This window comes from Neolamprologus brichardi, chromosome 23 (genome assembly GCF_056152115.1).
Source record: "Neolamprologus brichardi isolate AB-2024 chromosome 23, ASM5615211v1, whole genome shotgun sequence".
NCBI lineage: Eukaryota > Metazoa > Chordata > Actinopteri > Cichliformes > Cichlidae > Neolamprologus > Neolamprologus brichardi.
The window spans coordinates 4,731,118-4,744,224 of record NC_142125.1 but is presented as its reverse complement, the minus strand read 5'-3'; the positions used below and the strand labels follow the sequence as shown (position 1 = coordinate 4,744,224).

The 13,107-nt window shown below is 45.1% G+C and overlaps 1 protein-coding gene across 10 annotated transcripts in view; it reads right to left on the bottom strand.

Annotated features, from left to right (window-relative positions):
* Positions 1-13,107, bottom strand: part of elavl4 (ELAV like neuron-specific RNA binding protein 4) — a 76,443-nt gene that overhangs the window by 50,032 nt on the left and 13,304 nt on the right. For 2 of the 10 annotated variants that reach the window (XM_087835803.1, XM_087835806.1), the window contains exon 1: positions 11,677-12,013. The exons of 6 other annotated variants lie outside the window; for them this stretch is intronic. In XM_087835803.1, coding sequence (XP_087691929.1) covers positions 11,677-11,685 — 9 coding nt within the window. In that variant the 5' untranslated portion in view covers positions 11,686-12,013. Of the gene's footprint in view, positions 1-10,467; positions 10,726-11,676; positions 12,014-13,107 lie in introns of those variants that run through there. 2 more of the 10 variants (XM_087835802.1, XM_087835805.1) reach the window with 1 other exon arrangement.

The window sequence follows — 13,107 nt, the reverse complement described above, 5'->3', positions numbered from 1 at the left end:
GAAACATCCAAATCTTTTTCACCCATCCCGCAAAGCTTTTTATTTACATTGCCGTGTGCCGCGGCGAGCAGACAATGCAGCGTTATCATAGCGTGTACAAATGTGGTGATAAAAATGTAAGAAGCAGCAAGCAGATGTACATGAGTCAATTTAAACAGCTAACGCATAGTGGAAGGGTGCGTAATGCTGGCAAAAGGAATATTACATTTTCTTAGAAGTGCATCTCATTTCGGAGACACTGCTCAGCGCTCAACCATTCGATAAAACAAAGAAAGTCTCTCTCACGCACACACACACACGCTTTCATCTTTCTTCGTAGTCTCGCTGCCCTCGCGTTTATCACACGAACACACGTGTGCGTCTTCTGATAAAATCTCAAATAACACTGGGATAACAGCGCAATGCAATTACATTCGCCAGCCATTGAGATGAAAAACTGCTCATGGATACATTTTCAATTATTCAGGGAATACATTTCAGTCTGTGCTCAGATGCTGGGAAAGGTTATTATATAATCAATACACTCTATAACGCCATTAATATTTTATGCCACAAAAGTGCTTCCTGTCTCCTTGGGCTCCCAACCAGTGGTATCTGGGCACTGCGTTTGAATAGGACGAGCCTTTTCCACCTCCAGCAGGGAAGACGTGTATACATTTGCTTTCCTCTAACACTGGGAAATACACTAGGCCCACACGCAGCTTCCATCCGTTTTACCTTTTCCTCCATATTATGCACAAGACAAGCTTACATTTCTTTTCTCCACGCGTCTAAGACACCGGTGGCACAGTTTTACCAGAATTTAGATGACAAAGTCGTTTTAACTTCCTTCCCTGTCCGTTTCACGTTTATCCCTCCTGTTCCGCTTTTAGCCAATAAAGCTACCACTTTATTTTTCTGGCCTGGTCCAGCCCCCCACCACCCCCCTTCTCTTACAGAGCTTAGACAATCAATTTACCCTGACTTGGCCAGGATAGATGGAGGCTGTGTGGAGCAGACAGTATGCTGCAGGATCTCTCCACTGATAGACACACTGCCTGGCAGCTACAAAATGGAGCCAGCATGCAACCATCTGACTTTGCCTCATCATCTTGCTTTATATAATTTGCCATTTCCTTTTGCCTTTTTTGACTTGTTTCATTCTTCAAAATACTGACCAGTTTCTAAAATGAGAAACGAATGGATAAGGTCAAATTCTGGATTTGCTGTCAGCCACAGACGCACTGCTAATTACGTGGCCGCCTCTTGCCACCACAAAGCAAACTTCAATTCTCTCTCAATCTGACAAACTGAAACGGAATTGGAGTTCTTACCAAACTGACTTAGACACAAAGATTAATACGACTTTACTATCTCAGTTTCTCGGCCAGTCGAGTTGCGTGTAATGCTCTCTGCGCTATTGATTTTTATTTTTCTCTCCTCTCCTTTTCTTCCTGGAGATCCCTCTCTCTCTCTCCATCTCTCCACCTCCACCATCCTCTTCCGAGCTCTGAAATGTCCTGCAGGTCAGACGGATGCTGGGCCGGATCAATCAGGGAAAGTAATCTGGGACGCCTCATGCACGCAAGCACACACACACAGACACATCGCAGATACTCACCGACCCACACACACACACACACCCTTCCTCTGTTGCACTCTGGCCTGCCTGCCTCCAGTCTCATTGATCTGCATCTACTTTACCAAATGGATTCTTCTCTTCTTCTATCCTCCTCCACCTCTTTTCTCTCTGTGTGACTCAGAATAATAAATGTTCCAGACCGCGCGAGACGTGTACGTAAGCAATTTTTCATTTAACTTTGGCTTGACTTTTTTTTTTCCCTCCCTCTTCTTTTTTGTGATGTTTCAGTCTTCCAGTGAGATCGATGCAGCTTTCCCACACACTTCCTCGCAGCCCCTGGGTAATCAGCACATACTTGTGTAAGGTCAGAGGTCAGGAGATGATAGGATAGGGCCAATTGCTGTGGGGTATCTCAAGAACTACATTTCACAGACAATTATAGGACGACCCAGTGTTCTTATTTTCAGATGATGAAGCTCTGATGTACTCCTCAGTATCACTTGTTTCTGAGAGTCTTGCTGAACGTAAATACTGGTCCAATCACTTATAATGTAATTTTTAAATGCATATTTTCCATACAGAGAGCATCCTTTAAGCACAGAGACTCTGAGGACCTGCAGTGCTCTATACATACGTACAGTCGTTCTCATTCACACACACAGACACACACACCAAAGTCTCCTTTGCTCAACCAAACTGTAGGCGGAACTGAAGCCATTTGTCCACTGGCTGAATCCCAACTCTGCACCAACGCATGCAGAAAATTGGTGAGCATCTTGACTCCGGAGATGACACTTCAATTTGTTGAGCTCCAGTGACTGGTGCTCTGCAGTTCATCCCTTGTGGGCGCATGAGATCAGCTGGACACCTGCCTAGCTGTTTGGCGGAAGCCTGGAGCACAGGGGACCGGGCTTTGGAATTGAAGGCCTGGCCTCGCCTGTCAGTCCAAGTCCCTGTCCCTTAGCCCCAGCCCTGGCCTCGCCTCTCAGGTCCTCATCACAGTTCCTCTAGTTTCACGCCCGTGCCAGGGCTAGTCCCTTGCCCGATGCCTTTGACCCCTATTTCTCAGCCCCGAGCTGCAAGTCACTGCAGTGCCATCTTCCCAACAGTGGCCTTCCCCTGAAGGGCATCAAATCCCATGAACAGCTTCCCAGCCTTTGTTCCACTTCTAGCTAGTGTGGCCAGCACCTCAGCTTCCAGCTCAGTCAAATCAGCAAGATGTCTCTGCTGTGCATCGCTGTCTGTCCTGCTGTAATCCCTGTGACTGATGGGAGTGATCATTGTCGAGGCCCTAAGCTAGAACATTTTGGTGGATTAAAGAGGCTAAATCATGGTCTCAGCTGCTACATTTCCATTTCCACCCTTAATTAAATGTAAATGTGGTTAAAGGTTTTAGTGGAGATGGTATCTATCTAACATGTGGGGTTTATTCACAAAGCAATTACCTCGTTTCCATGGATGGCGGAGAATAGGTTTGTGTTTGTGATCCCTGATATAGCTGTGATTTAACACGACACGAAACGTGTCCGTCCATTTTTAGAATACGAAAATCCCGTTTGCAATGGCTCGGTTAACATTTGGCTACTTTTGCAGACCGCGGCTCTTGTGACACTGCAACAGAACCTACAGCAGCGCCATGACAAAGACTTGTACTACTCCGAGTTGCATTTCAGGGAAAAGCTTATGTTTCCGTGCAACACTCATTTCCGTGTCGAGCTGAAGCTGCTTTTCGCCGGGTGGGGACGGGGACAGAGGACGCAAAAACCGACAACGAGGCAGGCAGAGCAGGCTGACTGAGTCAGCACCATGTGTCATGAGCGAGGACACCACCTCCACAAGTAGCTGGCAGGTGAACGCGGCCACGCACCTGTGCAGGCAACCAGCCATTTTAGCGAGATCGCCTCCTATCTTTAGCAAAACACACTAAGGAAAACTAGTGCATACATAAACATATACACAAACATATGGCATCATGCACAAATACACAAGATTCACTCAACCTCTCAAACATTCCCCCTGTTACTGTGCCCACCTGCACATGTTGGGTCAAAAATAAGCAATTCAGCAATGTTACGGTATCGCAACCTAACGCGCATTACTTGCTTGCACTACCTTACAGTCATGCTAAAAGTAACCTCCCCATAAGGGGAGACCAACAGAATAAGAAACTTGTACACTCCTCTGACTGAACTCAATTTTCAGCATAATTCACAGTAGTGGGTCTAATTAAAACTGGTTCGAGGCTGGAAGTGGTAATATTGGCTTTGTTTAACAGGTATTTAAAAAGCTATAAACAGCCTGGGGGTATACGATAAGAACAAAACCTACAGCACAGCACTTACACAGAGAACAAGGGAGAGACAGGAACACTTGCCTGGCTGCTAAGCAGAGGCAGTGCTCTTCCTAATCTAATCACTGTTTCCCCCATCAGCAGCATCTCAGACACGGCCTGCCTGTGTGCGTATGTGCGCGCGGACGTGCGCGCGCGTCTGCCTTGCAGCAAAGGCATAGAGCTAAATCACATAGACACCGAATGACCGTTGTACTCGAGAATTCATTCCACAGCCCTGGGTACTATGTGAGCGCATGCTGGTGTGTGTGTATGCGCGCGCTGAACTAATCTGGTTATTGATTCGACTCTGAACCGGAGCTCATATAATCAAATAGCTGCAAGGGAAAAGGACAGCCGTCCGTCATCTGTCTTAATGAGTAAACATTTTGATGAAGGCAATGAATAACTCAAAGCTACGTGCAGAGGCAGAGGAGGTTACAGCTTCAATGACAGAGTGACAAGCTGAAACTTTGCAGCAATCCGGTGGCGGCTGCTCGGTAATCGTCGTCCTATGCTAAGCGATATTGAAATAGCAAACTATTTCATGCCTATTTCACGCATATGTACTTTGCTCTTTTGAGTCTTTGGAACAGATAGAATCTTGGCATCATTTAAAGCTTTTGTTACATTAACTACCACATAAACCTAAAAAGTAGCCGTCTTTTGAATATGCCTCGAGTCTGATACCTTAATACAGGGGTCCCCAATCTCAGTCCACGAGGGCCGGTGTCCCTGCAGGTTTTAGATGTGTCCTTGATCCATCACAGCTGATTTAAATGGATAAATTACCTTCTCATTACATGTCTTGAAGTTCTCCAGAGGCCTGGTAATGAACTAATCATGTGATTCAGGTGTGTTGACCCAGGGTGAGATCTAAAACCTGCTGGTGGACTGAGATTGGGGACCCCTGCCTTAATATTTCAGTCACTTTTCTAAAACTATAAAGTTTCCCCATACTAGTAGCTACACAGTCAGTCTGGAGTTTGACTTGTCGTCTGTGAAAGTCTAATCTCAGTTTAACTCGATGTGAGAGTGGTGCAATCATAAATGGCTTCTACTGCGGCACGAAGATAGGAGAGCGAGACACACAAGCCTACATGTATACCAGCACAGCTAACAGACGAGGCCCGCGGCACACCAGCTAAACCATTAAGTGTGGCGTGCATTCAAACGAACAGATTAATCCCCCCCTACTGCTACGTAGTGCAGAGTAATTGAAAATGTCTACAGGAGACTATCTCTGTTCATATACTGTGGCGTATGCTTAGGAGACAATGTATAGAGGGAGGTGGCTGATTGCCACAGAAAATTCAGCAGCAGCGCTTTTTAGTCTGACAGAATGTGCCGGAGAGCCGTGCATCTACAAGATAGCACAAATCTACCTTCCTACCTTTCCAATTTTCTCTCCCCCTTTTCTTTTCTCTCTCTCTGTACCTCCAGTATCGACTTGACAGGTGCTGATCATGACTAATCCTGACGTTTGTTGGTTACGATAAGGATCTGATGTACCATATTCTTCATTTCCATCAAGGTGTACTGTTTAGGAGGGATGACATTCCTCTCAACTGTTAAGGGAAAATTAGTTTACTGTAATCATCCGTATTCCTTTCGGGACAAACAAATCTATTATCAGAGATGCCATCCCAGACTGCGTGGTTAGCTTGCGCTGCTGAACCTATGCTGGGTAAGTATGGTTGATCTCGGGGAAAATAGCCTTTTTATCAACCTCTTCTTCCTGTGTTTATTGTATGTATATATATATATATATGTATATATGAGCAGACGCTGTAGTTTCGTGTGTTAGTTTTAGCATACACAGTGGCCCCTAGCTTTATTAGTTTATGAGATTTCCTAGTGTCTTGGTTTATTCCATATGGCAACACTGGTTGTTTTCTCCTTGTGTTCGCATTGCTACTGAAGATAACTCTAAATGACGCTGTGTGGGATTCTGTTTTTGTAGGCCTTAATGTGTCTATTACCAGCAACAATGGTGCCATTTTGTAGCATGTTCAGTTGCATGTTCAATCTATAATTCATCTGGCTACAGAAATATATAAATGTTTAATATGTCAGAGGCGGTGAGGCCTGTCGAAAGCGTGACCTTGAAACGTCCTTTAAACATCACACGGCTACAGCACTGGGGCCAGTTAAGCTGCCAAAGCCAAAAAGTAGGAAAAAAAAACATGCAACGTGTACACACACGCGCTCTCTCACTCTTACGCATACACACAGCCCGTCTGCCTGCTGACGCTTTCCACTGCTTTCTGTTCCCTTTTTTCCTGGGATGCAAAATGCAGATGAGACGAGTCAGCCGCTTGTGCACAGTCTCAGGAGAAACTGCCAGTCAAATCCAAACATCTGTATGAATACCAAAACACACAGGGTACAGTGGAGGATGAGAGAAAGAGAAGGAGGGGCGAGGGACATAGAGAAGATGAGGGAGAGAGTGGATCGAGTAGAACGAGCAGTAAAGTAGCAAGGAAAGCCAGTGTTCCTCTCTCTTTCTGTATTTTTTGACTGAACAAAGAGCCATATACACATGAATACCTCTTTCCTCCCACTGTATTTTCCATCGGGATATTTATTCTGAAAAGCAGCGATGCACAACAAGGGCTCGGTCCTGTGTTTGCTAGTGGGCTGAGGCGCTAACACTCCCCAGCTGATTATGTGTCTGTCTGTAGCAGTTTGAGCTGCTGCCAAAGGAATTAGGTCTAGTATTTGTGAATGCTGTTCCCCTCGCAGCAGAATGCCTCACCATGCCTCTCAAATTTCTAGCTTTTTTTAAAAAGGAGAGGGGAAAAAAAAACAGTTTAAATAAATGAAGGAAATCACTGTGGAAGCCTATTAAATTTTCAACGTGACCGTTTTGTGAGTCTTCATGTGTGTTTAGGCTTCGCACAAAAGGAATATTTAAAAACCAAAGCGTGCTAATTGGGACAGAGATTGTTACAGCAGCTTCTTATTCAAACAGGCTTTTGGCTCATTAACTGCTTCCATCCAGCTTTTGTTTAAAGAGAAGTGGAAAAGACATTTAAAGACAACAAAATATTTTTCGACGTACCACCGAAAAGCTGATAGATTGCATAATGTCGTCACGCACAATACGCTGCAGCAGTTTGCACGAGCTCTTGGCTCAAAGTAAGCGCAAACCCAAATACCCTGGCATCTTAGTACTGCTATGTCACATGCAAATCAAATCTTTACTTTTGAAATGTCAGCCAGCTACATATTTATACATAAATGGGATGTGTTAGTCTCAAGGGATAATAAATATTTTGTCTGGGGTAATTCTGATTTCCTTTTTTTGTGCTTGTGTAGGGGAGGGTAATTGTATCTTTTCAGGTGTACGACCTGTTTGGTCATCACCTTCTTAAAATATTAAACTATCAGATTTTAATCAAGAATATTCATTCCTGCAGAATCTCCACAGATGCATACATAGTTAACTTCTTTTCTCCGGTTCACACATCACTATCACATCTATCTAAAAGTCTCCTAAGAAAACTCTGTATAGGATGTTTTTATTGGACTCGCTGCACTAAAGTTGCCATTATTCCTTGCTGACTTCTCTCTACGTGTCTCAGCTTTGATAAATCCTTTTTAATGTGCCTGAATGGGTCTGGCCATTTACACCTACAGCTAGAGAGGCGGCACATACAGTATGAGACACAGTAACACCTACATACTGTATATAAACAACACCACGCAACGCACACAATGTGACCATTTGACATTTCATCTAATTACTGTGGATGTGAAAAACCTCTGCCTGTAAAAACTGAATCAACAACAGTAACAGCAGCACAGCCATAACTCTGCTCTCTTAACACGACAAACATCAGACCGCCATAGGCCTTCTGCTTATTTTGCATTTGTCCTTGTCTAGAGTAAACTTTACGAAACTTGGTGAGAAATTAGTGTTGACGAGCAACGCATAACCAGGGACAATACAAATTTTTCACCTAAAAGTCTATTTTTTATCTTCAGTATAAATTACAAGCTGCTAGTTGTGATAAATCCTCTTAAAAGCAAACAGCAAATCAGCACTGACCCAGGAGAGGAGTTTAAAGGAAGTCAAAGGAGGCTGTTTTTGGGGGGATTTTGTTATTCTGTGACAAACATCAGAGGTCCGAGTGTTCTGCCTCAGTTTGTCAGCTTTGTAATAAGAGGCCCCAAATGGTGAGGAGGCAACTTTCAGTATGGAAGCAAATAATTTCACCGAGTTGAAATATGAAAACATATAAGTTTGAAAATAAAAAGAAGAAGAAGTTTAATTTTTTTTTGTTTTCATTATTATTAATATCTGTAATTAAATATAGTTACAAAGGCAAAATATCTGTGAATCTGGTAACAGTGTAAGATTAAGTTTAAACCAAGATAACACCAGGAACAGTTAAAGGTCTGGTCAACAGTAAATAATGCAACGCAAACATTCACATTAAATCTGCCAGAGCGGATGTTTGTGTAAAGACAACTTGAAAGAAGATTAAGAGGCAGCTGTTCCTCTGTCCGAACCACTTCACCCCTCTCGCTTTATGTATTTGCTTGGTCTCTAATGAGGCTCTACTTAACAGTGTCACTCTCCATCTGTACACGTGTCAGTCGGCCCTCTGATGCACACACGCAATCAAACACGAACACACAGAACCAGTCGTGCAGAAGCGCATGCTAACCTGTCACTGAACTGATGAAGCAGTGTTTCTTTATTGTCTGTGTAGCTCTAGTTCTGTATTTGTGAACTTATCATCCACATATTTTTCCTCTGTGTCTGCAAATCACCTTTATTGTTCCTTCAAAAACCTTACATGCTACGTACTCGTACACCTATCTGTTTGCGTCTCAGGTCTTTAATCTTCAGTTACATTTAAATCTCCGAGCACATGGTCAGTGCACTGGTAGCTAATAAATTCCTCATACACCCCGCCCTATTAGCATTGATGTGTAACCTTCGAGCTTGTGGTGTTCTGCCTCGGGGTAATAGAGCCACTGCGCATTTGTGTGTATCTGTGTGTATTTTTGTGAAATGATGGCCTGTCTCTAGAGCGGGTCCCCCACTGGTTCCCATCAGGAGGCTTCATGGCTGCACACTCATCTAATACCTCCAGTACTAATGAATATTCCACTTATTTCACCCGCTCTCTCACTGATCCTTGTCATTCTCCTTGTGCGTCCACCTCTTCCAAACTAAGTTGCGTCTGTATCTACAAATTAAATGCTGCACACACTTTCTCTCACACCCCTACGTTTGTCTTCTTACGTCGCCACTCTACCTGTGATACAGGCCTCTACGCCCATGCTACGCTACGGCTGCCAGCATGCCAGCTAGTGCCCGTAGCTGCGGCACCTAAGGAAGAGTCGCCTTCCTTTCAATTAGCATTTTGATTACATTCCCAAGGAAAACTAGCCGCAAATAAAAAATGCACTTGCTGACAAATGCTTCTGTTGTTCCTAGTGGAAAAACCCAAACTGAGACAGTTTGATGATGGCAAGTGAACCATAAACCAAAAAGATAGATGCTAAATAACAATAACGACTCTGCGGTCACAGCGTTGATGAATCGGCAACGAGGCTCAACTTTGTCTTTCTGTTTCTGACAGGTAAAAAAAACAACTGGGAATAAAATGGCTGCTAGTTTTATTAGTCCACCTCTCACTCTGTCGCTCGAATGTGATGGATGAATGGGTAAATGGATGCGATGTTAAAGTGAAATTCAGCGAGAGCAGGCAAAGCAGAATACTTAAACAGCTTGTAATCATCACTCCCGTGCTGACAAGCGAGCTCACGCGCGCACACGCAACGCACTTACACGTAGCCGTGAGGGGCATAAAACTTGAGAATGAGGGAAAGAATGCACGACGTTATAATCTATTGTAATCCAGTCATGCGCGTAACTCGCACACCTACTCCCATCTTTTCTTCAGCTCTGGCACAATGCATGGACAGCACACCCTCGGACTGTCTATACAAGCGGCGTGACAGATAACATGGCTACTCGTTTAACTTACATGCAGTACTTTGCATAAATGAATGGCAAATCCGCAAAAAAAATCTAGTTTCCTTACCATGTAAAAAGACATTTAACCCTCAACCATGTGCGATCTACCTCTGCAGCACTATACACAGGTAAATATTTCAGAGTGGTGCAAAGGCTGGAAAAACAGGGGACACCTACACAGCCCCGACTTCAACATAAAATGGGTGCTGTTCCCCTCTTTTAACCCTTCCCTCCCTATCTCCTTACTTCTTTTCCTGCCTCCGCACGTTTCTCATTAGCCCGATATCCGTCTCCGTCCCTCCATCTGCCTCCCTCATTTTTTCATTCTGCCCACGAACCTACAGTGTAACCCCCCGCCGTAGCCCTCGTCCCCGTAAGAAGGAACTTAACATTCTGCACAACAATAGTTCAACAGTATCGCAGCGCTCGCTGAGCAAGAAGAAGAATTCTGACTGACTGTAGGTGGACAGTATATCTACAACTACAAGCCACTCAGCTCACTATAGGATGCTCAAAATTAACCAGCAGTTATCATCGTACATTCAAGTATAGTGGCAGGCTGCCCGTAGCCTTCCTTACCATCTTAAACCCATTCCACTCCATTTGGGAGATGCTGGCCGTTGTCTCACGTTCTCTCTCCCCTCACACAACAGCTACAGCAACGCCTCAGAAAAGAAAAATCCCCTACTCTTTTTAAAACTCTTATTCTCCTCTGACACAGTCTCCTTATTTCTCCTCTCCTCTGCACTCTTCCTCTCTGCCTGATTCTGAGTCTTAGCAGCGAGCAGAGAGCAGCGTGCTAGAGGTGTACGGAGCAAACATCGCCTTCTTCCACAGATGCTGAGAGCAGAATGGATGTGAGTGCTGGGCTGCAGTAAGGCTCTCCCTCCTACCACCCTCCCCTCCTTGCCCCCACCCCCTCTCCCCACCAACCCTCCCCTCCTTCCCACAACCACCTGCCCATTCGCCTGCTCAGCTGGAAGGTCAGAGCCCGCCCACGCCCACTCACCCCCCCCCCGACTTTCTTTTAGAGTCTCTGATTGGCTTCTCGGCTTGCCCGTCAGCCCTCGGCCTCCCCTCCCCTCCATCAGTGTTAACACCTTCGCTCTCTTGCTGGCTCCGAGCCCTCCTCGGCACACGCCAGCCGCAGCCCGGTTTGGCAGAGAAAAGGCTCTCTGAATCCCAGCAAAGCAATCAATCGCTGCTGAGGTCTGTCTGTGCTTGAGTGAGCAGCGCGGAGCAGAGCGCTTACAGCCTCAGGCGCTATGGTAATAGGATGCCTGCGCAGCACTGTGTATATAAATTAGCTATTACTGGGTTGCATGTTAAAATCCCCCCGTACATTTATACGACTGTGTGTGCATACAGGCCATCGCTGTCTCCCTCACTCCCTGTCTCCCTACTTCACACGCAGACACGTACACACACGCAAAAGTAAAGTTTATGTTTTAAATAATGTTCGATTACTTTAATGCCCATTTAGACCCTTTAAACCTACGACGGCTTCAAATATAACAGAACGAAACCACGAACACGAACTCGCGGGAAGTCGGCACACACCTGTCCAAGCAGGTGCATCCCAAAGAAATGCAAGAGAAAAAACGTCTTTAAACGGGGTAACTGTTGTAATTTTGTTAAGCTCAAAGAAATGTTGTCCCAACATTTTATTATTGTTATTGTTATTATTTATTTATTTATTTTACCGCTGCGATAGGCTACATGGTCACAGTGAAATAAAGCTCATGAGGCACAATAAAGACACAAGGGAGTACTACGACATCTACTCACCATGACCATTCTTGTGACGGGCTGTCGGTGTCGGTGTTCTCGGTACTATAAAAGCCGGCGAAGTCAGGGAGGAGAGTCGGACAGAGGAGCAGCGGCTTGTTTTTTAAAGGGGATAAATGAACCGGGGGTCGTGATGTAGTGAGTCTATAGGACAAAAAAGGAATCCCCAAAACAAAACAGAAGCAAAACCGCGCGCGCGCCCGTGTGTGTGGAAGCCCCCGGAAGCCCTCGGCCAGCGCAAAAACACAAAAAGGCTCTCCCCTTAAAACAAACACCGCGTCAAGAGGAAGGAAAGCAAAAGATTCACGGCGAGCAAACACCGTCTACCTTTCCCCCAAAAGCCATTTACGGATTGTCCAGTCATCTCGCGCGTCTTCTCCCATTGGCTGCGGAGGTGAGGACGGGGCGGTGCGCTCGCGGATGAGAGCCTGGGAGGCAGGCTCGTGTGGTCCACGACGCGGGATGGCAGGGAAGCGTCGCGCGGGGAGACAGGTGCCAGGGAAGCTTTTTAAGGAGGTTTCGTGTTCGCGTATATGCACTACTTCACTGTTGATAATTATGCACGCTCTCTAACACGTGCACGGAGGAGTGTGTTAGCACGAGCGCGCCTGCAAGGTTATTTGCATGATTGCCGCAGTCGTCAAGCCATGTGTACACCTCTCCCCCTCCTCCTCAGAAGACGTTCTTCTACAGTTATTTTACTGCAGCCTCATCAACCCCCCCACCCCCAAAAAACAAAAAACTTCCAAATTACTCTTCTTAAAAAAACTACAATCAAACTACAATCTAACCATTAAGCAGCAGGGCACACATCCCTGGTTTACTGTGTTGAAGAGCGAGCATATTTGATCAAAATGCTGCTATCATATCAAATTCATAATTACTGATACTGCCAATTACTCTGCCAATTATGATAATATTCATTACAGTTTAGTAATAATGAATATTAATGGGTGGGGGCAGCTAGCTTAAACTGTCTTTGTCAAGCCCCAAACCTGCCTCAGGTTGATTTTGTCCACCTGGCCTCTAACTCAGGCAGACAAGAAGAGGGAGCTCTTGCTTCCCTTTAACACAGTTACCTCGCAGGCAGAAATTCTTGGCTGAAGCTTCAAACCAGGCTACATACAAACACACACACACATACACACACGCATGCGTACAATCAGAATGCAAATACGGAAACACATGTTGCTTGACACCCTACTATACCTATTAGCACACATAATATATTCGCATGCACACATATTCTGGCTCCCGCTCTATAACACATTCAAACACCTTATGCTGTCGATGAACATAAAGCCTCATTTGATATTGCAGTGGCTATATCCTCGGGTTGCCAAGAGATCAAAACATCATCAGTTTCGCAGCACATTATCATATTGTTTTTCCTCGTGTTCTATGCAGCAATAAGAGGCTGTCAACTCTTAA